The sequence below is a fragment of the Lampris incognitus genome, chromosome 14 (assembly GCF_029633865.1).
Source record: "Lampris incognitus isolate fLamInc1 chromosome 14, fLamInc1.hap2, whole genome shotgun sequence".
NCBI lineage: Eukaryota > Metazoa > Chordata > Actinopteri > Lampriformes > Lampridae > Lampris > Lampris incognitus.
In genome coordinates, this window is record NC_079224.1 from 46605870 (window position 1) to 46632812 (window position 26943).

The window sequence follows — 26943 nt, forward strand, 5'->3', positions numbered from 1 at the left end:
CAGACCACGTGGATCCAGCAGGGCTCCTATAGGTGGCTCGCCATCCTGTTTCCAGCTTGGGGTAAGAAACACCAAGCGCGATCTTCCCAATCCAAGAAAAACCTGGCCTGCATTATAACAGGCGCATCACACACGCAAAGACGTTAGTTTACGTATCTCTCAATAAAATAATCAAAAGAAAACAACAGAAGTACCGACTGACATGGTCAATCTACCCACCGCTAAAACGTGACGCAGTTTAATTTCTGTGCTAATACGCCATGCTGCTGCTGCTGCGGCCTAGCTGGAAGGAGCTAGCTTAGCAACTCGGTTTGCACAAAAGAGAAACACATTCTGAGTTCGGTTCACAAAAGAAAAACACATTCTGAATTCGGTTCACAAAAGAAAAACACATTCTGAATTCGGTTCACAAAAGAAAAACACATTCTGAGTTCGGTTCACAAAAGAAAAACACATTCTGAATTCGGTTCACAAAAGAAAAACGTGGCTCCTCAACAATCTTTACACAAATTATGATCCACAACATAACGGAGCTACTTATAGCTTTAACTAGCCTATGCACACAGACATTGTAAACGGACAAGTTCGGCTAGTTAGCATCGGCTAGTTAGCATCGGCTAGTTAGCAGTTGACTCACCAAGTCCTGGACGACACTCGGACACAACACAAACCCAGGGCCCGGAGGAGGACCAGACCAACAAAACACTCAGCTTGGATAAAGAAAGAACCAACTGTAGCTCGCTGCCATTTCAAAGCAGAATCTTCTATCTCTCGTTCCAGCGGCTTCTCTCAAGCGTCTGCCTGGCGTTCTGAAACCGGGCTGCTTCTGGGACGTCCTCCCTCTCGAGCAAGGCAGCTGATTGGCTAATCGGCACTGCACGCGCTGCGTTCATGAAATAGCAATCTGAACCAACAATATGAATATGAATTTATCGGTACCATGAATTACTTATCTGCGGTTTACTATTTATTTGCAAAATTAATAATTATGATTATTTATTATTGTAAACTACTAATAAGACACGTTAGCCCCCTAGCTAACGGGTCTGACCCTTTAGCCGAGAGGTTAGTAACGTCGCCTTGTGGTGCAGTACACCACAAGGCGACATCATTATTAATTTTGTCTTAATGACATTGAGAGAGAGGTCGTTATCATGGCACCATATGGTTAAATCTTCCACTTCCCTCCTATAGGCCGTCTCATCACTGTCACTTATTACTCCAATCACTGTGGTGTCATCTGTGAATTCAATGATGCTGTTGTTGTCATGTTTGGCTACACAGTCGTGTGTAAACAGACCGTACATTAGGGGGCCTAGACATCAGCCCTGAGGTGTGCCAGTCTGAAGAACTAATGTGGATGATTATGTTTTACCTATTCTCACAGTCTTGGACGGGCCTCTCAGGAAATCAAATGAGCAATTAAAGATAGAGTTGCCCAGACCAAGACCTCTGAGTTTCAACACCAGTTTGGATGGTACAATGATATTGAAAGCAGAGCTGTAATCAATAACTTTGTCTAAAACTTCATGGAGATGGTTTCACATAAACCCTTCATGTAACAATTGTTACATTACATGAACATTTGACTGGTTCACTACAAATCTTTAAGATTAGTTCTGAAGTTGGTTGGAGTTTGGTTTGATAACTCATGTCTTAGTTTGTTTCTGTCCATATAATCCAGACATTTGCAAAAGGCAACATTTTTCTTATAAAAATTTCACAAAAACTTTATGCACAGTGTTGACTGTACTTTTTTTTAAATGTCCATGTTATTCACAACATATTGCACTTGGTTCACATCCACTCAAGTAAAAACAGACAACCAAACAACCCAATTCATGACTTAAAAAGATAGGTAGACAAATGTTTGTTGCAACTGTAGAAGTTGAATAATAAGACGTGTTCATTGTTTTAAAGGCAATTCCCCTCAACAGGAATATGATCTAAAATGTGTTTACTGTCTGAACCTGTCAGCAAGCCCCTCCTTCAAATCTACCATGTTAGTGTTGGAGCTAAAACAAGGTTCCACAGTGAGACACAGGAAGTCCTCTCTGGTCACTGGAGCTCATAGTTACTGAACAGAAGAGCTATGAGCTTCCTGCTCATCTCACTGCTGTTGGCTGCTATGTGCTTTGGTAGGACACAACTTTTGTTTGCTTGTTATTAATCTGAACTTTGTCTTGTTGATTCTTTTCCTCACACTGACACCGTCTGTTGTTGTCCCACAGAATGCAGAGCTCAAAAAGACAACGTGCTCCAACCCAAAGGAGATGTGACTGTTAGGGAGGGAGAGACAGTAACACTGGACTGTCACTATAACACCAGTGGCACAAGTCCATCTCTTTTCTGGTACAGACAAGCTGCAAACGACAAGCCCACATTCATTCTGAGCCGCATTACTGCTGAATCAGGGAACACAGGGGACGGGTTCAAGGAGAGATTTGATTCCAGCCTGGATTCCAGCTCAAGATCAGTTCCTCTGAAGATCCAGAGTCTGCAGCTGTCTGACTCTGCTGTGTACTACTGTGCTCTGAGCCCCACAGTGACAGGAAACTGCAAAACCTACGACAAAAACCTTTAGAGCGTCTATCAAGAATCCAGAGACAACGCAACGATAAACCAGATCCACTAGAGGGCAGTATTCACATTTTAAAGTCATTGGTTCCTTGCTGAAGAAAAACACATTGGACAGTTTGACAAGCCAGCTTCCTACAACTGCTGATTTGTCCAATGTGTCAATACAACATTCAAAAACATTTGATTCTGCATTGAAACGTTAAACTCTCTTGATATGAAAAGTATTAATGTCTTCTGTAGATTCGTTTAACAAATTCTGCATTGTATTCTATTGTTAGAAGAAAAATAACTTGATGGAAGTCAGAGCTTGGTGGTTACTTGATGGAAGCGAGACTGCTTGACTAATCCATGGGACAAGTAGCAGTCTGTATGGTCACAGGTCAGTCATGGTGTTTAGTCATGCTTATTTAACAGGTATTCTTTCAAGACTCATTATTTTAGCACCCTGTCTTACTTTTGAACATGCATACAAAACATTGTGTTCCCTGGTCGTCACTATAAATCGTTTACCACTGTGATGAGAGTCATGACTGAGCTGGACTGGTGCATGTTCTGCAAGGCAAAAGTTTTGTTCCTGATTCATTTGGCTGCCTTGGAGGAGTCGCGTCGAGAAGGAAGGGAGAGGCGGGGAACACACTCTTCTGTCGAGCTGTCAGGTTGCTTGAAAGACGAAGCGATGACAACAAGTAGGAGAAGAACAAGCGTGCTCCTGCTGTGAAAGCACAGAGGCCTGGCTGCAATGGAAGGAGCTGTGGAGTCAAGACAAATGACATTTCTCCCAAAACTAATAGACTTTTACCTCTCCCCCCCCCCTCTCTCTCTCCCTCCGCTTCCTCTTCCGTGGATTGGGTACAGTATTATTGTCAGCAGCAATAATAACAGGGGATTGGTCATCAGCCCTGTCACTCTGAACAAGCCCCTCCTTCAAATCTACCACTTAGTGTTGGAGCTAAAACAAGGTTCCACAGTGAGACACAGGAAGTCCTCTCTGGTCACTGGAGCTCATAGTTACTGAACAGAAGAGCTATGAGCTTCCTGCTCATCTCACTGCTGTTGGCTGCTATGTGCTTTGGTAGGACACAACTCTTTGTTTGCTTGTTATTAATCTGAACTTTGTCTTGTTGATTCTTTTCCTCACACTGACACCATCTGTTGTTGTCCCACAGAATGCAGAGCTCAAAAAGACAACGTGCTCCAACCCAAAGGAGATGTGACTGTTAGTGAGGGAGAGACAGTAACACTGGACTGTCACTATAACACCAGTGCATCAAGTGCATCTCTTTACTGGTACAGACAGGCTGCAGACGACAAGCCCACATTCATTCTGAGCCGCTCTACTTTTGGATCAGGGGACACAGCGGACGGGTTCAAGGAGAGATTTGATTCCAGCCTGGATTCCAGCTCAAGATCAGTTCCTCTGAAGATCCAGAGTCTGCAGCTGTCTGACTCTGCTGTGTACTACTGTGCTCTGAGGCCCACAGTGACAGGAAACTGCAAGACGTACTACAAAAACCTTAGAGTGTCTATCAAGAATCCAGAGACAACGCAACGATAAACCAGATCCACTAGAGGGCAGTATTCACATTTTAAAGTCATTGGTTCTTGTTGAAGATAAACACATTGGACAGTTTGACAAGCCAGCTTCCTATAACTGCTGATTTGTCCAATGTTTCAATCCAACATTCAAAAACATTTGATTCTGCATTGAAACGTTAAACTGTGTTGATAAAGAAAATTATTTATGTCATATGTGGTTTTGTTTAACAAATGGTACATTCCTGTATCGTACTCTAGTGTTAGAAGAAAAATAACTGTAAATGCCATACGGTCTCACATAAAAAAAAAAAACCCGAAAAAACTAGGTGACTAAAGGAGAAAAAGGCCCATTTAAAGGTAATACAAAATATTAACTTATAATTTGCTATTCAATTCATTAAAGATTAGATTAACCTTAAACCAGGATATCTTGATTGTTTTATTTGTATATTCTTGCTAAACCGATCTGGCCAGTGAATTGTAATGAGCAATCAAAGGGAGAGATCAGGACCTAAACTCGAAGGCCTCACACAGGAAGGCAAGGCCTTCACGAGATACTGTACTGAATGAAGGATGGGTTTTGTTTTCAAGTGACTGGTGAGTCCTACTCTATTAATTATCTATAGAGTTGATTAAGATTGTTGTTGACAATGCTCAAATTTGTAGCTACGAGATTTATCACCTAATTTTTGCAACACGCAGTACAGACTTCTGTACGTGACTGATGATTTACACCCCACATTTCCCTCCCAGAGCCTTTGTTTCCGCCTACAGTGGAACCCCACAGTATTGTTTTGTCCGATAGCTCCCCCCACTGGCCTCATCTGTCATTAACCCTCTTACCAGGAGTTTTCCCCATACAGACTACTATTAGGCACCGAGCCTCTTATCCACACGACATATTACGACTTGACCTGGATGTGGACCACAGTGTGCTAACTCCACTAGTTAAATCAGGTGTTTATACGTGCAAAACCTGTCAGAAGTTTGCCCTCTACAATATCCGATCTATTACCAACAAAGCCCCTCAGGTCAATAACGCCATCACAGAGCACAAACTGGACTATTTATGTCTGACGGAAACCTGCCAGTCACAGAATGACTTTCTACAGCTAAATTAAACAAATGTGTTTAATATCCAAACCTTGGTCTTCGGGCAGAGGAGGCGGCCTTGTGCAGATTTATTGTGATAGTATAAAACCAACACCACTCTCTCTACTTGATCACTCTTCCTTTGAACTGCTGGCTGTTAAGCTCTATGGACCTTCACCCACCATTGTTGCTGCTCTCTACAGACCGCCTAAGGCATCGGATATTTTTATCATTGAACGCTCAACAGTTTTAACCACCCTTAGTACAATGTCTCCCTATATAATCCTAATGGTGGATTTAAATATTAATTTTCACAACACTGACAAGATATTCACCACATGTTTTAACGTGATGTTAGATTGCTTTGATCTAATGAAATATGGCAACTTTGCAACCCACACCAAGGGTCATATCTTTGACTTGGTTTGCTGTTCCGGCATCGCACCATATAACATCACCTCTGCTGAACTACCCACCTCCTGTCCTTCGGAAGAGATTTTAAACTGAGGTCCTGACTCACTGTGGTCATTAAAGATCCCATGGCACTTATCGGAAGAGTAGGGTTCCTCGGGGTCCTGGCAAAATTCCCAAACTGGCTCTTTATCTGGCCACCTAATCACCCCCCCCATGTAATTGACTGAATGATTCCTCCCTCTCCTGCTCAAGCTGGTCAGTAGAGGCACCTGATAAGGAGATCCTTTCTCTCCACTGTTTTTGTCTCTGTCATGGTTGATGAGACTTATCGATATCGGGTCATGTTCAGAAACCATTTAATAATTATAATGATTAATCTTATTCATAGTCATGCTGTTGAGATCAACACATTTATCATTTCTTAAAATGTAATAATACCATTGTTTCTATTTTTTCTGAGTAAATAGAACAAAGAGATGATACATCATGACAATCGTTTCTAAACCTCCATCTCCATAAAAGTAAACAGACCAAGACAAGGGGAGTAGTTAGAGAACTGAATGTCAAAGACTTCATGTTGGAACTGAAGAGCTGCTGAGTTCTTTTCACTTGGTGATTCAACACACTTCAGTCATGATGTTACTCCATTTAATCTGGCTGATGATATCTACCTTTCATACTGGTAAATATGAAATGGAAGAACATACATCATAATATTATCCATAAGGTATTTCCATGAACTATTGTGTTTGTAAAAATCTATGTGTCTATCTAGGGTTCTCTGAGGATTCAGTTACACCATTTCATGATAGAATTCTGGCTTTGGAAGGAGACAGGGTCACTCTCTCCTGCAACTACTCTGTCTCTATGCAGAGCCTCTACTGGTATCGACAGTACTCCAGCTCACCTCCACAGCTTCTCATCACGGACTATTCAGAGAAAGAACCAGGGTTGACTCTTAAGCATGAGAGAGAAAGAAAAGCGTTTCATCTGGAGATGTCCTCTGCTGCAGTGACAGACTCTGCTGTGTACTACTGTGCTGTGAGGCCCACAGTGACAGGAAACCCAGAGTCACTGTACACAAACCTGACAGTGTCTGACAGAACATTTACACACTTCAGCTGCTTCTGTCATTTAACAGCAGATCAATCCAGTAGAGTTTTCATACCCACATAATGAAAATAATTTATCAGAGTTTTGTATCTAATGTTTTGCACTTTGTTAAAATGTAGCCATCTTTATTTTTAAGTTTAAATAAATATAATTTCTTGTTCATTCTGTGGAACTGGATTAAATCAAATCAAATCAATTTTATTTGTATAGTCCAATATCACAAGTTCCAAATTTTCCTCAGTGGGCTTAACAGCAACACAACATCATGTCCTTGGACCCTCTCATCAGATAGGGAAAAACTCCCTAAAAAAAAAAAAAAAAAAAAAAACAGGGAGAAAAATAGGAAGACACCCCAGGGAGAGCAAAGGAGGGATCTCTCTCCTAAGACGGACAGTGTGCAATGGATGTTGTGTTTATGTAATTTACACAATACAACAGTGAAAGAGGATAAGCAGGATTTTAATGGAATTATAAAATCTATGAAGAATATGATGCGCAGGATGCCAAGCAGTGTCCAGACTTCCCCTCCATGTATTTTGTTACTATAACTGTGGATGAGATGTGGTCATGGCTTTGAAGCATCTTCAGGACACCATCAGGATACTATTTGACAATGTTCATGATCAATGTTTCTCATTAACTTGATAGAGACGGTTGGACCTCCACCTTCCTATGACATTAGTTTCATCACATGAATGACTGACTTCAAGCCTTTAACTTTAGTTTTCATGGTGGCTGGAGTCTGGTTTCAGGACTCATATCTTTGTTTACTTGTTGTCATTTAGTCCATTCAGGTTCTTCATAGTGATGAAGAGTCATGTAGAGGTGAGTGGAATCACAGCTGAATCCTCAGAGATACACTGAGACGCTAAAAGTTCTTCAAATTATGAAGTTTCAGACGTCTACAATTGAAATGATGAGAGTAAAACAAACATTTATTTATTTCCAAATACTCCATCAACTTTGCTATGATTCCATCAGTTTATTAGCACATCACAACATTACTGTTTAATGAAACAGGATGAATGCACTTTTCCAAAACAAAGATTTCTGCATTTTATTGTCAATATTATTCATAACACAATGCAATTATTCTTTAGGTTTTCTCATTAAAAGACAAACTAACAACAACAAAAAAAGTCCAAATAATAAAAATCTTCAATATTAAATTTGTGAATTATTTGCAGATTCACCAAAATAGAATCACACAAATAATAATAACATAACACTTGTTCATTGTTTTAAAGACAATTCCCCTCAACAGGAACATGATGTAAAATGTGTTGTACTGCCTGAACCTGTCAGCAGCAGTAATAACAGGGTATTGGTCATCAGCCCTGTCACTCTGAACAAGCCCCTCCTTCAAATCTACCACTTAGTGTTGGAGCTAAAACCAGGTTCCACAGTGAGACACAGGAAGTCCTCTCTGGTCACTGGAGCTCATAGTTACTGAACAGAAGAGCTATGAGCTTCCTGCTCATCTCTCTGCTGTTGGCTGCTATGTGCTTTGGTAGGACACAACTCTTGGTTTGCTTGTTATTAATCTGAACTTTGGTCTTGTTGATTCTTTTCCTCACACTGACACCGTCTGTTGTTGTCCCACAGAATGCAGAGCTCAAAAAGACAACGTGCTCCAACCCAAAGGAGATGTGACTGTTAGTGAGGGAGAGACAGTAACACTGGACTGTCACTATAACACCAGTCGCACAGGTCCATATCTTTTCTGGTACAGACAGGCTACAGACGACAAGCCCACATTCATTCTGATCCGCATTACTGCTGAATCAGGGAACACAGCGGACGAGTTCAAGGAGAGATTTGATTCCAGCCTGGATTCCAGCTCAAGATCAGTTCCTCTGAAGATCCAGAGTCTGCAGCTGTCTGACTCTGCTGTGTACTACTGTGCTCTGAGGCCCACAGTGACAGGAAACTGCAGAACCTACTACAAAAACCTTAGAGTGTCTATCAAGAATCCAGAGACAACGCAACGATAAACCAGATCCACTAGAGGGCAGTATTCACATTTTAATCACTTTGGTTCCTTGCTGAAGAAAAACACATTGGACAGTTTGACAAGCCAGCTTCCTACAACTGCTGATTTGTCCAATGTGTCAATACAACATCCAAAAACATTTGATTCTGCATTGAAACGTTAAACTATCTTGATAAAGAAAAGTATTAATGTCTTCTGTAGATTCGTTTAACAAATTCTGCATTGTATTCTAGTCTTAGAAGAAAAATAACTTGATGGATGTCAGAGCTTGGTGGTTACTTGATGGAAGCGAGACTGCTTGACTAATCCATGGGACAAGTAGCAGTGTGTATGGTGACAGGTGAGTGGTGGTGTTTAGTCCTGCTTATTTAAGAGCTATTCTTTCAAGACTCATTATTTTAGCTCCCTGTCTTACTTTTGAACATGCATACAAAACATTGTGTTCCCTGGTCGTCACTATAAATCGTTTACCACTGTGATGAGAGTCATGACTGAGCTGGACTGGTGCATTTTCTGCGAAGCGATGACAGCAAGTAGGAGAAGAACAAGCGTGCTCCTGCTGTGAAAGCACAGAGGCCAGGCTGCTATGGAAGGAGCTGTGGAGTCAAGACAAATGACATTTCTCCCAAAACTAATAGACTTTTCCCATCCCTCACCCGTCTCTCTCTCTCTCCCTCTCTCTCTCCGCTTCTTCATCTGTGGATTGGGTACACAGAGTTTATAGCACATCGATGACATCCAGCAAAAACATGACTTTATCAATGACATTAGCACACAAAAAAGATAATATATGATGCATATCAATAGAAGGTTGATTCTGCAACTGTATGACTGTATTATGAAAAATATACATTATTGATTTAAATGAACGGCACCTAATGTAAAATATCAGATAGAAGCATATTATGCTTAATCAGAAGCATATTCTGTATATGTGACTCGTGGCTGGGGGGGGGCAGCAGGGGGGGCCAGGAATAGTATCGGGGTGGCCGTGGCCACCCCTGGCCAACCCTTGGGGGCGCCACTGTGCTAATTCTGTCCTCCCGTTGTTATTTCTTCGGAAAATATTACTGATGGCTGTTGTCTGTTTAAATAGAGGCACTTGATAAGGAGGACCTTTCTTTCCACAGTTTTTGTCTCTGTCATGGTTGGTGAGACTTATTGACTTTGGGTCATGTTCAGAAACTATTTAATAATTATAATGACTAATCTTATTCTATGTCGTCCTGTTTAGATCAACACATTTATCATTTCTTATAATGTAAGAATCCCCTTATATGTGTGTGTGTATATATATATATATATATATATATATATATATATATATATATATATATATATTGTGGTGACCCACATCTATATAACTAGAGACATTCACCTAAGAGAGAATGCACTTCCGCTTCCGGTCCAGAGTGTTCAGTGTCGTTGTCGAATATATGACATGTAAAGTTGGAGCTAGTAAACTACCTCGACTACGTCTACTCTCACGTCTCCTGTCTCGTTGTTTTCTAACTCCACATTGGTGACCCCGACGTGATCGAACAACTAATACGAGTATGTTTGACAACGACGACGCCGGTGCTAACAACATGGCTATTGCTAACGCTAGCATTTACACCGCTACTGTGAAGCTACCCGACTTTTGGCAGCATAATCCACGGCCGTGGTTTCAACATGTGGAAGCCCAGTTCCAGCTGAGAGGGAGAACGCAGGATGCAACGCAGTACTTCCACGTAGTGGCGGCGTTAGACGCATCGACAACGGCGCGAGCAATGACGCTGTTGGAAGCTCCGCCAGCTGCTGGCAAGTACGATGCTATAAAGACATTCCTCCTGAAACTATTTGAACTGTCGGAGCTGGAGAAGGCAGACCGTTTACTGTCCCCGAATGGCCTCGGCGACGGCAAACCGTCTGAGTTAATGGAAAAAATGCTGTCTGTGCTGGGATCGGCTGATCCGGCCTTTCTTTTCACACACATTTTTCTGAGGCAGCTCCCCGCACCTGTACGCACAGCACTGGCCAGTTCTCCTCTCGCCGCCTCCCTCCAAGGACTACCGTTCTCTGGCTGCTGAAGCAGACAGGGTTTTCCTGGCCAACCGGCAACAGTTTGTGCATGCCCTGCTACCCCACCAGACCGCCCCACCACCACCTGTGTACGACTATATGGACACCGCGGCTGCGGTGACAGCCCGCCGCCAACCTGACGACGGGCTCTGTTATTACCATGCCAGGTTTGGGGCAAAAGCAAAACGGTGTCGCAAACCCTGCAGTTACAGGGTTCAGGGAAACGCCAAGGCCGGCGCTCGTTAACGGCTATGGGCGCCGGCCGTGGCTGCAAGCTGTTGTTCATCAGAGACTCCTTGTCGGGCCGGCGGCTGCTGGTTGACTCTGGCGCTCAACGCAGCATACTACCAGCACAAGCTGTGGACACGATGACCGACAGTCACGGCCCCCAGATGGACGCCGCCAACGGCACGTCCATTCGGACGTACGGTATCAGACATGTGGACGTGTGTTTTGGCGGCCGACGTTTCGGCTGGGACTTTGTGATGGCTGCTGTATCCACCCCGCTCCTAGGTGCGGATTTCCTCTGTGCTTTAAACCTGCTGGTGGATGTTAAAAACTGTCGCGTGATTGATGCCGTCTCTTTTGCGTCATACCCCTGCACGCTTGGGGGCGCTGGAGCACTGTGCCTCGCTAACACACTCTCCACCGGGGATCCATACCAACGCCTGCTCGCAAATTTCCCCGAGCTCACCACACCCACCTTCTCCTCGGCGGTGGCCAAGCACGGCGTGGAACATCATATCACCACAGTGGGGCCCCCAGTTTACACCCGGGCCCGACGCCTCGACTCGGCCAAGCTCGCAATAGCCAGGGAGGAGTTTTCGACTATGGAGCGCCTCGGCATTGTCCGCCGTTCTGACAGCCCGCGGGCTTCCCCTCTTCACATGGTTACTAAGGCCAACGGGGGTTGGCGCCCGTGCGGGGACTACCGTCGCCTAAACAATGCCACGACCCCCGACCGGTACCCCACACCGCACATACAAGATTTCTCTACCCACCTGGCGGGCGCTGCCATCTATTCCAAAATCGACTTAGTGCGGGGGGTATCACCAAGTGCCGGTCCACCCATTGGATGTCCCAAAAACGGCTGTCATCACACCCTTTGGGCTCTTTGAGTTTTTACGTATGCCTTTCGGCCTTAAAGGGGCGGCGCAGACGTTTCAGCGCCTTATGGATTCTGTGCTCCGCGACATGCCATTTTTGTCTGTGTACTTAGACGACATCCTCGTGGCCAGCGCGTTGGCGGAGGAACACATGACGCACCTCAGACAGCTGTTTGACAGGCTCAGCGAACACGGCCTCATCATCAACCCAGCTAAGTGTCAGTTCGGGGAGTTGTCCATCACCTTCCTCGGGCACCACATCACTCCACAGGGGGCCGTTCCCCTCCCTGCCAGGGTTGAGGCTGTCACCATGTTCCCCCGCCCCCGCACTGTACAGTCGCTGCAGGAATTCCTGGGCATGGTGAACTTTTATAACCGTTTCCTGCCCCGTGCCGCCCACATCATGCGTCCCCTGTATGAGGCCCTGCGGGGTAAGAAGTCTAAGGACGAGCTGGACTGGTCTTCGGGGATGGACGAGGCTTTTGTGGCCGCCAAGACCGCGCTGGCCAACGCTGCGCTGCTAGCTCACCCGTCGCCTGCCGCCCCCATAGCCCTTACAACGGATGCCTCCGACTACGCCGTGGGGGCCGTGTGTGAGCAGTGGGTGGGGGGGGGGGGCTGGCAGCCATTGGCGTTCTTCAGTAAACAACTCCGTGAGAGCGAGCGCAGATACAGCACCTTTGATAGGGAACTACTGGGTCTCTTCCTCGCAACCAGACACTTTAGGTTCCTATTGGAGGGCCGACAGTTCACCGCTTTCTTGGACCACAAACCGCTGACGTTCTGTATGGCCAAAACCTCAGAACCGTGGTCTGGGCGTCAGCAGCGCCATCTCGCGGCGGTTTCCGAGTTTACCACGGACATACAACACGTGTCGGGCAAGGATAACTTCGTCGCCGACTGCCTTTCACGGGCGGTTGTTAACGCCGTTCACTTGGGACTCGACTACGCCGCTATGGCAGCGGGCCAAGCCAAGGATGCGACCATTCAAGACTACCGGTCGACCCCTACGGCGCTACGGCTGGAGGACGTGACGTTCGACGCGGCCAATACCACCCTCCTCTGTGACATCTCCACCGGTCAACCGCGCCCCCTGGTGCCTACTTCCTGGCGGCGCCGAGTTTTCGACACCGTCCACGGCCTTTCCCACCCGGGAGTGAAGGCCTCGACCAAGCTGGTGAGCGTCAAGTTTGTTTGGCCTGGGCTCCGTAAGGATGTTAGAGCCTGGGCCGGCTCGTGTGTGGCGTGCCAACGCGCCAAGGTGCACTGCCATACCATGGCCCCTTTGGTGCCGTTTGTGGTTCCAGAGAGGCGGTTTGACCACGTCAATGTTGACCTGGTGGGTCCCCTGCCCCCCTCCCGTGGTTATACGTTCCTCCTCACTATTGTGGACAGGGCCACCAGGTGGCCAGAGGCTATTCCCTTGTCCTCCACGACGGCAGCAGAGGTAGCACGGGCGTTCATCGGCTGCTGGGTGGCCCGTTTCATAGTGATGAAGAGTCATGTAGAGCTGAGTGGAATCACAGCTGAATCATCAGAGATACACTGAGATGCTAAAAGTTCTTCAAATTATGAAAACAGATCAACAGTCTGAGAATGATTTTAGGGTTCAGACATCTACAATTAAAATGATGAGGGAAAAACAAACCTTTATTTCTTTCCAAACCTTCCATCAGCTTTGCTGTGATTCCATCAGTTTATTAGCAGATCACACCCACACTCTTTAATGAAACAGGATGAATGTACTTTGATTTCCACATTTTTGTTTATTGTCAATGTTCTTCATAACACAATGCAATTCTCCTTCAGGTTTTCTCCATAAAAGACAAACAACCAAACCATTTCGAATAATAAAAATCTCCAATATTAAATGTGTTATTTATATGCAAAGATTCACCAAAATGGAATCACAAAAATAATAGTAACATAACACTTGTTCATTGTTTTAAAGACAATTCCCCTCAACAGGAATATGATGTAAAATGTGTTGTACAGTCTGAACCTGTCAGCAGCAGTAATAACAGGGGATTGGTCATCAGCCCTGTCACTCTGAACAAGCCCCTCCTTCAAATCTACCACTTAGTGTTGGAGCTAAAACCAGGTTCCACAGTGAGACACAGGAAGTCCTCTCTGGTCACTGGAGCTCATAGTTACTGAACAGAAGAGCTATGAGCTTCCTGCTCATCTCACTCCTGTTGGCTGCTATGTGCTTTGGTAGGACACAACTCTTGGTTTGCTCGTTATTAATCTGAACTTTGTCTTGTTGATTCTTTTCCTCACACTGACACCGTCTGTTGTTGTCCCACAGAATGCAGAGCTCAAAAAGACAACGTGCTCCAACCCAAAGGAGATGTGACTGTTAGTGAGGGAGAGACAGTAACACTGGACTGTCACTATAACACCAGTTACACAGGTCCATATCTTTTCTGGTACAGACAGGCTGCAGACGACAAGCCCACATTCATTCTGAGCCGCATTACTGCTGAATCAGGGAACACAGCGGACGGGTTCAAGGAGAGATTTGATTCCAGCCTGGATTCCAGCTCAAGATCAGTTCCTCTGAAGATCCAGAGTCTGCAGATGTCTGACTCTGCTGTGTACTACTGTGCTCTGAGGCCCACAGTGACAGGAAACTGCAGAACCTACTACAAAAACCTTAGAGTGTATATCAAGAATCCAGAGACAACGCAACTATAAACCTGATCCACTAGAGGGCAGTATTCAAATTTTAATCTCATTGTCACCTTGTTGAAGAAAAACTCATTGGACAGGTTGACAAGCCAGCTTCCTACAACTGCTGATTTGTCCAGTGTCACTGCCAACACTACAATAACACATCTTCATTTGCACTCCAGCTTCAAAGATGAGCTGTGGTTAATTGTTCCCTACGTGTCAAATCTTAATGTTGTTAAAACATTTTGTTATTATGTAAATGATGCTTCTTAAATGAAATGAGGAAAATCAATATTGAACAATCAGTAAAATACAAATTTAATAGAATGTTATATTTAGATTAATGTTAATACATTGTGATATAAATTACAAATAAAACTTTCAAGGCAGCAAAAACTCCTGTGCTGTCCAAATCTGGTTGAGGTTAAGTCCTCATTTTAACAACATTTGTAATATGCAATTTTATTTAACAATATTATTTACGTGTTATTCAATATTTAATTGTTTTGAGAAGAAAACAGCTTTCAATCCAATACCGTCTCCCATATAACGATAGACAGAAAGAAAGAAAGAAAGAAAGAAAGAAAGAGAGAAAGAAAGAAAGAGAGAAAGGCACTTTATTTTGTCGTTGTACAGGTTATAATGAATGTGTTCTTTGCATGTAATCATCCTATTGTATAGGAGCAGTGGGCAGCTGCAACACCCGGGGACCAACTCCAATTCTTCTTTCCATTGCCTTGCTCAGGGGCAGAGACAGCAGTATTAACCCTAACTTTTCTTTTTGATGGTGGGAGGAAACCAGAGCACCCATAGGAAACCCACGCAGAACATGCAAACTCCACACAGAAACGACCTGGTACGGCCTGGGGTTCGAACCCAGGACCTTCTTGCTGTGAGGAACAGTGCTAAACACTGGGCCACTGTGCTGCCCCAAACCCACCCATATGAGATGAATGGAGTAAATGAAGGCAGCAGCAGCAGCAGCAGAAGAGCCATGTGGACATGCAGTAAAACAGCTGCTAGAGGGTCTAGTGAAGGACACAGAGGTTGGCTGGCATGTGAGGAGTAGTGAGGAGGTTGGTGTGAACAGTGGGTGAACAGGAGGAGCCAGACACACTATGAGGGGAGGACGTTAGCAGGAAGGACTGGTAAAGTCCACAGTGCAACTAAAGAGACAGCTGAACTAACAGCAGCATGCTGCTCCATCTCATCTGGTTCCTTTCTGTACTAACAGGTGAGTCTGCTGTCACCATGACACCCTGCTGCACACTGACTCTGACCATACAGGCTGACAAGCAGACACACACATTTACCATCACCAGCAGGCTCAATATGGACAACAACCAACACACAAAGCCCACAGTAACTCACTGAATTACCACAACGACACCTTTTCACTGCAACACCTTCTTGGATATTTCCAAAATTTTCAGGTAGTAGTTTGGAAGAAGAAATCAACCCCACGACCCTTTCAGTCCAAAGTGTAGAAGGAGCCAAAGTTATTCTATCCTGTATTTACACCGGCTCACCTTACAACCTTCATTGGTATCGTCAGTCACCAGGATCTACAGCCCAATTCCTCCTCTCTGCATCACCCAGCAGTCAGCAGTCAGTGGTCAGAGGACAACCTGAAGATCTCAGACTGTCAATCAGCTTCAATGGAGAACAGAAACGAGTGGATCTGGAGATGTCCTCTGCTGCAGTGACAGACTCTGCTGTGTACTACTGTGCTGTGAGTCCCACAGTGACAGGAAACCCAGAGTCACTGTACACAAACCTGACAGTGTCTGACAGAACATTTACACACTTCAGCTCGAGTTACAATTCAACTTTATTGTCATGTGTATTTAAACACAATTAAATCCTTGTGCTCGGGCTCTCTGCCTTAAAGAGTGTGGGTGTGATGTGCTAATAAACTGATGGAATCACAGCAAAGCTGATGGAGTGTTTGGAAAGAAATAAGGGTTTGTTTTTCCTCATCATTTTAATTGTAGATGTCTGAAACCTAAAATCATCCTCAGACTGTTGATCTGTTTTCATAATTTGAAGAACTTTTAGCATCTCAGCGTATCTCTGAGGATTCAGCTGTGATTCCACTCAGCTCTACATGACTCTTCATCACTATGAAGAACCTGAATGGACTAAATGACAACAAGTAAACAAAGACATGAGTCCTGAAACCAGACTCCAGCAAACATGACAACTAAAGTTAAAGGCTTGAAGTCAGTCATTCATGTGATGTAACTGATGTCATAGGAAGGTGGAGGTCCAACCGTCTCCATCAAGTTAATGAGAAACATTGATCATGAACATTGTCAAATATGTTGGCTTGTAAGTAATGAGCATGTCTTTTATATAGTGTGGTGCAAGACCATTTAGCACTTTGTGGACAATTAACACAAGTTTAAAATGGATTCTAGTTTTGACACGGAGCCAATACAGAGATGTAAGAACAGGTGTAATGGCCTCATACTTTCTACTTCCGGTGAGAACACGTGCTGCCGCGTTTTGAATTAACTGTGGTTGGCGCACAAGTGATTTTGGGAGGCCGGTGAATTGTCCAGTACAGTAGTCTAGTCTACTTGTTATAAAAGCATGGGTTAATTTCTCACAATCTGATTTTGATAGAAAGCCCCTAGTTCTGAGATGTTGTTAAGATGGTAGGAGGCTGATCTTGTGAGATGATGGATGTGGCTCTTGACATTCAGATCCCTGTCTATGATTAAACTGAGATTTCTAGCTTCACTTCTGCACTCCAGAGGCAGAGAGCTGAGACGAGCTGCCATTCTCTGTCTCTGAGTCTTTGCACTGCAAATACGCATTTCATCAAAGCATACAAAATCTATCTATCTATCTAACACACTTGTATTTCAATAACCACTCATTCCAAGATAGGTAAAAACTTCCAGTTTTGATTTCTGCCATTTACGTTCCAGTCTCCTGCAGGCCCACTTAAGAGCACATGTCTCATCTTAAACCAGGGTGTAGGCCTCTTTAGTCACCTAGCTCTGGTAGTGAGAGGTGCAACTGAATCGAGGAGACTAGAGAGGGTCACATTTAATTCACTAGTGAAATCTTCAAGAGTGACTCACTACGGTGAAAGGATCCAAGACTTTAGGCAGCTGTTTGCTAAATGCAGCTACAGTGGAGGGACCAATGTGGCGAGTGGCAACTACATCTGTGCTGACATTACCTGGATAAGCCAATAATGCATGAGAAAATGATCTGACACAGCAGATGTGGTCTGCAAGTAATTCAGATCAGAAACAGGTATCACTTTAGATAAAACCAAATCAAGGGTGTTACCAACGAGACGACTCTTGAACAAACTGAGCGAACCCAACAGTATCAGCTCGTGCCAGAAAAGGCTTTTCTTAGCGGATCAGCAGCCTTATTCAGATGAATATCTAAATCACCAAGAATTATAATCACATCATAATGAGTAACAAGCCCTGAGACAAATTCTTCATATTCTTTAAAAAACACTGAGTAGGTGTCCAGGCAGTGTAGCGGTCTATTCCGTTGCCTGCCAACACGGGTTATCTCTGGTTCGAATCCCCGTTTTACCTCCGGTTTGGTCGGGCGTCCCTACAGACACAATTGGCTGTTTCTGCAGGTGGCAAGCCGGATGTGGGTATGTGTCCTGGTTGCTGCACTAGCACCTCCTCTGGTCGGTCAGGGCGTCTGTTCAGGGGGGCAGGAGAACTGGGGATAATAGCATGATCCTCCCACGTGCTACATCCTGCTGGTGAAACTCCTCACTGTCAGGTGAAAAGAAGCGGCTGGTGACGCCACATGTACCGGAGGAAGCATGTGGTAGTCTGCAGCTTTACCCGGGCCGGCAGAGGGGGTGGAGCAGTGACCGGGATGGCTCGTAAAATAGAGTAATTGGCCAAGTACAATTGAGGAGAAAAAAAAAGGGGGGGGTCCAAAAAGAAAAAAAAGAAGAAAAAAGAAACAGTGAGTAAGAGCCAGGAGGTCGATAGAGCATCACAACCTGGACTGAGGTGAGTCTATTCATGGCTGAGAGAGATGAACCCACAAGGGCCTCAAATGATTGGAATTTAGATTCAAGAATAGAAGAAAGATTGAAAATAGATTTATATATGAGGGCAACACCCCCACCTTGTTTATTTGCCTGAGCTACATAGGCATATGTATAGTCGGGTGGAAAAGCTTCATATAAGGGAAGGAAAATGTTTTGTTTCAGCAATGTTTTACATAAACCAATCATATCGAAACTATGCTCAAGAACCAGATCGTTTATTGGTAAGGCTTTGGTACACAGTGATCTGATACTTATGAAACCAAAGTTAAGCATCGTGTGGAAGTGATCAGTAGTAGGCAGGACTTTAGATCTACCAATAGGTGAAATACTGTCTGAACCTGTCAGCAGCAGTAATAACAGGGGATTGGTCATCAGCCCTGTCACTCTGAACAAGCCCCGCCTTTGAATCTACCACTTAGTGTTGGAGCTAAAACAAGGTTCCACAGTGAGACACAGGAAGTCCTCTCTGGTCACTGGAGCTCATAGTTACTGAACAGAAGAGCTATGAGCTTCCTGCTCATCTCACTGCTGTTGGCTGCTATGTGCTTTGGTAGGACACAACTCTTTGTTTTCTTGTTATTAATCTGAACTTTGTCTTGTTGATTCTTTTCCTCACACTGACACCGTCTGTTGTTGTCCCACAGAATGCAGAGCTCAAAAAGACAACGTGCTCCAACCCAAAGGAGGTGTGACTGTTAGTGAGGGAGAGACAGTAACACTGGACTGTCACTATAACACCAGTGGCTCAAATACAAATCTTTTCTGGTACAGACAGGCTGCAGACGACAAGCCCACATTCATTCTGATCCGCTTTACTTTTGGATCAGGGACCACAGCGGACGGGTTCAAGGAGAGATTTGATTCCAGCCTGGATTCCAGCTCAAGATCAGTTCCTCTGAAGATCCAGAGTCTGCAGCTGTCTGACTCTGCTGTGTACTACTGTGCTCTGAGGCCCACAGTGACAGGAAACTGCAAGACGTACTACAAAAACCATTGGAGTGTCTATGAAGAATCAAGAGACAAAACAATGTTAAACCACATCCACTAGAGGGCAGTATTCACATTTTAATCTCATCGGCTACTTCTTAAAGAAAAACACATTGGACAGTTTGACAGGTCACCTTCCTACAACTGCTGATTCGTCCTATGTGTCAATCCAACATTCAAAAACATTTTAATCTGCGTTGAAACATTAAACTGTCTTGATGAAGAAAATTATTAATGTCTTATGTAGTTTTATTTAACAAATGGTACAGTCCTGTATTGATTCTAGTGTTAGGAGAAAAATAACTGTAAATCCCATACTGTCTCACATATAAACCAAAAGAAATAAAATAAAAATAAAATAAAAGAATAATCCAAAAAACTAAATGACGTAAAGACAAAACGGCCCATTTAAAGGTAATATAAAATATGAAATTATAATATTAATGCTATTCAATCATTAAAGATTAGATTAACCTTAAACCAGGATATTTTGATTGTTTTATTTGTATATTCTAGCTAAACCGATCTGGCCAGTGAATTGTAATGAGCGATCAAAGGGAGAGATCAGGACCTAAACTCGAAGGCCTCACACAGGAAGGCAAGGCCTTCACGAGATACTTTACCGAACGAAGGATGGGTTTTGTTTTCAAGTGACTGGTGAGTCCTACTCTATTAATTATCTATAGAGTTGATTAAGATTGTTGTTGACAGTGCTTGAATTTGCGGCTGTGAGATTTATCACCTAATTTTTGCAGCACGCCCTACACACTTCTCTATGTGACTGACTGTTTAAATCCCTCATTTCCCTTCCATAGCTTCTGTTTGCACCGATGGTTTCACCCCACAGGACTGTTTTGTCCGATAGCTCCCCCCACTGGCCTCATCAATCATTAACCCTCTTACCAGGAGTTTTCCCCATACAGACTACTATTAGGCACCGGGCCTCTTATCCACACGACATATTACGACTTGACCTGGATGTGGACCACAGTGTGCTAACTCCACTAGTTAAATCAGCTGTTTATACGTGCACAACCTGTCAGAAGTTTGCCCTCTACAATATCCCATCTATTCCCAACAAAGCCTGCTGGCTGTTAAGCTCTATGGACCTTCACCCACCATTGTTGCTGCTCTGTACAGACCACATAAGGCTGGAATATTTTTATCACTAAACACTCAACAGTTTTATCCACCCTTAGTACAACGTCTCCCTATTTAATCCTAATGGAGGGTTTATAAATGTTCATTTTGATAACACTGCGTGGTGATGCTAAGGGACCACTCGAAGACACACGTCTGTTAGCATACACTTCTTAACTTGAACAACCCATGTCACACTCCTCCTCCCCTCTTACAGTCACTTACATCCTATCTTGTCCTCTAGCTCCCCCTACTGTCCTCCAACTGCATCAACTTAAGACATCACATATCCCCTTTGCAAAAGATAACATTTATATCATCACCAACTATACAATCACTGCGGTGCTTATGCTGAACTGCATTAGCTATAAGCAGTCTTACAATAACAACAGAATACCACCTTGACCATAAAACAAATAACAGTTTCGAAATAACAGTCTCATGCAGGCAATACTAGGTCATTAAAAATAACGGATTTGAAATAACAGTTTCACACAGACAGTACTAGGTCTATAAGAAATAACAGTATCAAAATAAAAGTTTCATACCAACAATAGGCTATTCTTGTTTTAGTTTACCGTCCCCACATAGCACAGCCCTGTGCCCAAGCAGGTGGCCTCCTGACCCTGACCTCTCGCAGAGGGGGCTGAGCATGTAGTGGGTCAGGCTGGACTCAGCTACAGTCTATGTCAGGCCCCTGACCCTGAAGGGGTAGGGCAGACACGAGATAGGATGCATTCCAGGTGCGCCCATGAGACAGCCTGTAAGTGTACTGGCCTCTTTGCTCATGCACCTGAAGAGGGGAAGAGTACTTTGACTGTCTCTTGCGTAGTTTACCTGGTCTCCTAACTCTGACCCAAGACCCAGGAGGAAAGTGCACCGCTTTTGCTCCTCTCTTCATGTCTGCATACTCCTTCATCTTCCTCTGCTTCTCTTTCACTGTTTGTGCTGTGTTTTGTGCTTGTAGGGATGTGACAGGCTGTGGTTTGTGGAGGCCTGTCACATGGACTTTGGTGTGCGTCTGAAGTCCGTGCAACAGCTCTGCAGGGGAGCATTGAGTGGTGGCATGCCTGGTTGCTCTGCAGAAAGTCTCTGGTTGATGCTGTCCACTCCTTTCCTTCTATTTTCGCAGTCAGCAGACTATACTTCAGACATCGATTAAATCTCTCAATTTCCCCATTGGCCTGGGGGTAGTAGAGTGAGGAGTGTTTGCGTGCAATTCCCCTGTCCTTGTGAAAGGATTCCAATTCCTGTGAAATCAGTTGACTCCCATTGTATGAGATGAACTCTTTTGGGTTTCCTACCCTGCTGAACACTGTAGACAGGAAGTGGATCACTGGATTAATGGCGTATGACACAGTGGCATGTAGAGTTCCACTCAGAGGAATAGGATTGCCTCCGTAACTCACAAGTTTCAGTGTCGGGTGTACTCAGTGGGGTGTTTGGGAAAAGTTGCATTAACATTGCACTTGGAAGGATTGAAACGGCAGAGCCCGTGTCCAGCAAAAGTTCCACATTTTGTGTTGTCTGCCCCTCAACAGCCATCTGTACTGTGCACATTATTTTATTCCCAGTGCGAGCTACAGTGTCTACATTTAATATAGTCACTTCAGACACAGTGCTCTCTACTTGTTCCACATCATCTGTAATTCCACTTACTCTCTTTGCCCCCCTACACACCTTTGCAAAATGCCCCTGTTTCCTGCAGTTATTACAGCGGGCCGTCCTGGCGGGGCAAGATGGGTAGGAAGCTTTATGGTGGCGTGCTCCACATCTGAAGCATGTTAGCCCTTGTCTCGTGGCATTGTCTCTCGTGGACACTGGCGGTCCCCTGGTTGTGTCCACCGGCTGCACACCCACAGCTGCCGCGGGTGGCTCTGCAGCAGCAGTTCCCCGGTCCATGATTTTAGCGTTCGATGTGACGGATTCAATTAGTCCAGCAATAGTCACAGCCTTTTCCAGAGTTAGGGGCACCTCCAGCATCAAACGCTCTCTTATCTGATTGGAGTTAATCTTTTCCACCAACTGGTCCCGTAGCACGTCATCCTCAAACGTTTTAGAGTCGCACGTAGCAGCAAGTTCTCTCAGCGCGGACACGTACCGTGCCACTGATTCTCCGTGATGCTGACTCCGTTGTCTAAACTTATATCTTTCAGCCACCACCTTAACAGCAGTGTAGCACTGTAGATGTTGACAGTTGACTAGGACCAGTTCTAGGTACGTAGGAGCAGTTTATAACTAGCATCAAATGATTGCAGACCACAGACCAGGGAATAAAGTTTGAACTACCGGCTTGTTTTTATATAAAGAATTGTAAACATAGACAGAGAAACATACACAATTACACAATAACACAGTAAGAATGGATAAATTCCTTGAAACCTCTTGTTTTATGATTTAACCCTTATTAAACCACTATTTTGAGTTTCAGATATATATATATTTTTTTTAAATTTATTTCTGATTTTTCCCTTTTTTCTCCCAATTTAGTGGCCAATTGATCCCTATTTTAATTCAAACACCCACCCTCGTATTGCATGCGCTCGCCAACTGCGTCTCTCCGGCCGGCAGTCTCGAAGGAAAGCGCCTCCCCACTTTCGTGACAAGGCGAATCCAAGCCGAACCACTGTTTTTCCGACACACACAGAGACGCATTCACATGACGAACACAAGCCGACTCCGCCCCCCTCCCGAAGACAGCGTTGCCAATGATTGCTGCTTCATCGAGTCCGGCCATAGTCGGATCTGACGAGACCGGGGCGCGAACCCCAGTCCCCAGTGGGCAACTGCATCGACACCAAGCCGACGCTTAGACCGCTACGCCACCGCGGACTAACTAGTTTCAGATATTTTACATAGATATTTTAGTTCCAATTTAGGATCCTTTAATTCTAATTTGACGTTATCTATTTTTTGAGTTGACAAATTATGTTAATTTGTTTTATGTTCTATTTTTTCCATTGGGCCTTTAAGTTTCAGTTCTAATTTCCATTAACCTAAGTTACTTAACCAGTAAATCAGAATGCCAAAAGTAACACACAACTGCATTACCCCATGAACAGTATGAATGAGTAATAAACTCAGCCGATACTGCGATTAACAATACAATATCAGATCAAAAATCCAAATCAATAATCAATGTAGGCTATAATCGGTCCTTTTTGGAAAGTCCGTTGTTGCTCCAATGAGCCCAACTACGTTTTGCAGTAACAAACTGGAAGTTTCAGTCCTACCACAATCCAGGTCCTCGAATCTGTAGGCTGCTGTCCTGAGAATGAGCTGTGTGAAGCCGCAGACAGACCACGTGGATCCAGCAGGGCTCCTATAGGTGGCTCGCCATCTTGTTTCCAGCTTGGGGTAAGAAACACCAAGCGCGATCTTCCCAATCCAAGAAAAACCTGGCCTGCATTATAACAGGCGCATCACACACGCAAAGACGTTAGTTTACATATCTCTCAATAAAAGAATCAAAAGAAAACAACACAAGTAGCGACTGACATGGTCAATCTACCCACCGCTAAAACGTGACGCAGTTTAATTTCTGTGCTAATACGCCATGCTGCTGCTGCTGCGGCTTAGCTGGAAGGAGCTAGCTTAGCAACTCGGTTTGCACAAAAGAAAAACACATTCTGAGTTCGGTTCACAAAAGAAAAACACATTCTGAATTCGGTTCACAAAAGAAAAACACATTCTGAATTCGGTTCACAAAAGAAAAACACATTCTGAATTCGGTTCACGAAAGAAAAACGTGGCTCCTCAACAATCTTTACACAAACTATGATCCACAACACAACCGAGCTACTTATAGCTTTAACTAGCCTATGCACACAGACATTGTAAACGGAAAAGTTCGGCTAGTTAGCATCGGCTAGTTAGCAGTTGACTCACCAAGTCCTGGACGACACTTGGACACAACACAAAACCCAGGGCACGGAGGAGGACCAGACCAACAAAACACTCAGCTTGGATAAAGAAAGAACCAACTGTAGCTCGCTGCCATTTCAAAGCAGAATCTTCTATCTCTCGTTCCAGCGGCTTCTCTCAAGCGTCTGCCTGGCGTTCTGAAACCGGGCTACTTCTGGGACGTCCTCCCTCTCGAGCAAGGCAGCTGATTGGCTAATCGGCACTGCACGCGCTGCGTTCAAGAAATAGCAATCTGAACCAACAATATCAATATGAATTTATCGGTACCACGAATTACTGATCTACTGTTCACTATTTATTTGCAAAATGAATAATTACGATTATTTATTATTGTAAACTACTAATAAGACACGTTACCCCCTAGCTAACGGGTTGGACCCTTTAGCCGAGCGGTTAGTGACGTCGCCTTGTGGTGTACTGCACCACAAGGCGACGTCATTATTTATTTTGTCTTACTGACATTTAGAGAGAGGTCGTTATCATGGCACCATATGGTTAAATCTTCCACTTCCCTCCCATAGGCCGTCTCATCACTGTCACTTATTACTCCAATCACTGTGGTGTCATCTGTGAATTCAATGATGCTGTTGTTGTCATATTTGGCTACACAGTCGTGTGTAAATAGACTGTACATTAGGGGACCTAGACATCAGCCCTGAGGTGTGCCAGTCTGAAGAACTAATGTGGATGATTATGTTTTACCTATTCTCACAGTCTTGGGAGGGCCTCTCAGGAAATCAAATGAGCAATTAGAGATAGAGTTGCCCATACCAAGACCTCTGAGTTTCAACACCAGTTTGGATGGTACAATGATATAGAAAGCTGAGCTGTAATCAATAACTTTGTCTACAACTTTATGGAGATGGTTTCACATAAACCCTTCATGTAACAATTGTTACATTACATGAACATTTGACTGGTTGACTACAAATCTTTAAGATTAGTTCTGAAGTTGGTTGGAGTTTGGTTTGATAACTCATGTCTTAGTTTGTTTCTGTCCAGATAATCCAGACATTTGCAAAAGGCAGCATTTTTCTTATAAAAATTTCACAACAACTTTATGCACAGTGTTGACTGTACTTTTTTTTAAATGTCCATGTTATTCACAACATATTGCACTTAGTTCACATCCACTCAAGTAAAAACAGACAACCAAACAATCCAATTCATGACTTCAAAAGATAGGTAGACAAATGTTTGATGCAACTGTAGAAGTTGAATAACAAGATGTGTTCATTGTTTTAAAGGCGATTCCCCTCAACAGGAATATTATCTAAAATGTCTTGTACTGTCTGAAACTGTCAACAAGCCCCTCCTTCAAATCTACCACCTTAGTGTTGGAGCTAAAACCAGGTTCCACAGTGAGACACAGGAAGTCCTCTCTGGTCACTGGAGCTCATAGTTACTGAACAGAAGAGCTATGAGCTTCCTGTTCATCTCACTGCTGTTGGCTGCTGTGTGCTTTGGTAGGACACAACTCTTTGTTTGCTTGTTATTAATCTGAACTTTGTCTTGTTGATTCTTTTCCTCACACTGAAACCGTCTGTTGTTGTCCCACAGAATGCAGAGCTCAAAAAGACAACGTGCTCCAACCCAAAGGAGATGTGACTGTTAGTGAGGGAGCGGCAGTAACACTGGACTGTCACTATAACACCAGTCAATCAAGTCCATCTCTTTTCTGGTACAGACAGGCTGCAGACGACAAGCCCACATTCATTCTGAGCCACTTTACTTTTGGATCAGGGAACACAGCGGACGGGTTCAAGGAGAGATTTGATTCCAGCCTGGATTCCAGCTCAAGATCAGTTCCTCTGAAGATCCAGAGTCTGCAGCTGTCTGACTCTGCTGTGTACTACTGTGCCCTGAAGCCCACAGTGACAGGAAACTGCAGAACCTACTACAAAAACTTTAGTGTCTATCAAGAATCCAGAGACAACGCAATGTTAACCCACATCCACTAGAGGGCAGTATTCACATTCTGATCTCATCGGCTCCTCGTTGAAGCAGAAAACATCAAATTTCTTAATGAAGTTGTGAAAACGGTGATTGTCAAATAAGTTGAAGTGAATGAATACTGAATAAATAGTTAACTACTTATTGAATTGAATGCGGTGTATCAAAAATAACATTACTATTATATGATAGCAAACAACAACTAAGTTTTGAAGAAACAAAATACTCATGTGTTCCAAGTCAGAATGAGGTGAATTTCTCCTTTTAACAAACTTGGTAACTGCGTGTTAAAATATCATATACATGTTAGTGAAGATTCA

General features: G+C 44.0%; 6 gene segments (V, D, J or C); all 6 read left to right on the forward strand.

Annotated features, from left to right (window-relative positions):
• Positions 1-2119: 2119 nt before the first annotated feature.
• On the forward strand, positions 2120-2584 carry LOC130124490 (T cell receptor alpha variable 18-like; the record flags this gene model as incomplete). The annotated part of the segment is given in 2 exon segments: positions 2120-2138; positions 2232-2584. Coding segments are annotated over 2 exon segments (372 nt in total), but the record flags the coding sequence as incomplete, so codon positions are not given.
• A 1049-nt stretch (positions 2585-3633) lies between these two features.
• LOC130124172 (T cell receptor alpha variable 18-like) lies at positions 3634-4072 on the forward strand (the record flags this gene model as incomplete). The annotated part of the segment is given in 2 exon segments: positions 3634-3652; positions 3747-4072. Coding segments are annotated over 2 exon segments (345 nt in total), but the record flags the coding sequence as incomplete, so codon positions are not given.
• Positions 4073-8226: 4154 nt separating this feature from the next.
• On the forward strand, positions 8227-8714 carry LOC130124491 (T cell receptor alpha variable 38-2/delta variable 8-like; the record flags this gene model as incomplete). The annotated part of the segment is given in 2 exon segments: positions 8227-8245; positions 8341-8714. Coding segments are annotated over 2 exon segments (393 nt in total), but the record flags the coding sequence as incomplete, so codon positions are not given.
• Positions 8715-14093: 5379 nt separating this feature from the next.
• On the forward strand, positions 14094-14595 carry LOC130124492 (T cell receptor alpha variable 18-like; the record flags this gene model as incomplete). The annotated part of the segment is given in 2 exon segments: positions 14094-14112; positions 14207-14595. Coding segments are annotated over 2 exon segments (408 nt in total), but the record flags the coding sequence as incomplete, so codon positions are not given.
• A 938-nt stretch (positions 14596-15533) lies between these two features.
• On the forward strand, positions 15534-19667 carry LOC130124493 (T-cell receptor alpha chain V region CTL-F3-like). The segment is given in 4 exon segments: positions 15534-15660; positions 15806-15933; positions 19151-19169; positions 19264-19667. Coding segments are annotated over 4 exon segments (678 nt in total).
• A 6441-nt stretch (positions 19668-26108) lies between these two features.
• On the forward strand, positions 26109-26631 carry LOC130124494 (T cell receptor alpha variable 18-like; the record flags this gene model as incomplete). The annotated part of the segment is given in 2 exon segments: positions 26109-26136; positions 26231-26631. Coding segments are annotated over 2 exon segments (429 nt in total), but the record flags the coding sequence as incomplete, so codon positions are not given.
• Between the last annotated feature and the right edge of the window lie 312 nt (positions 26632-26943).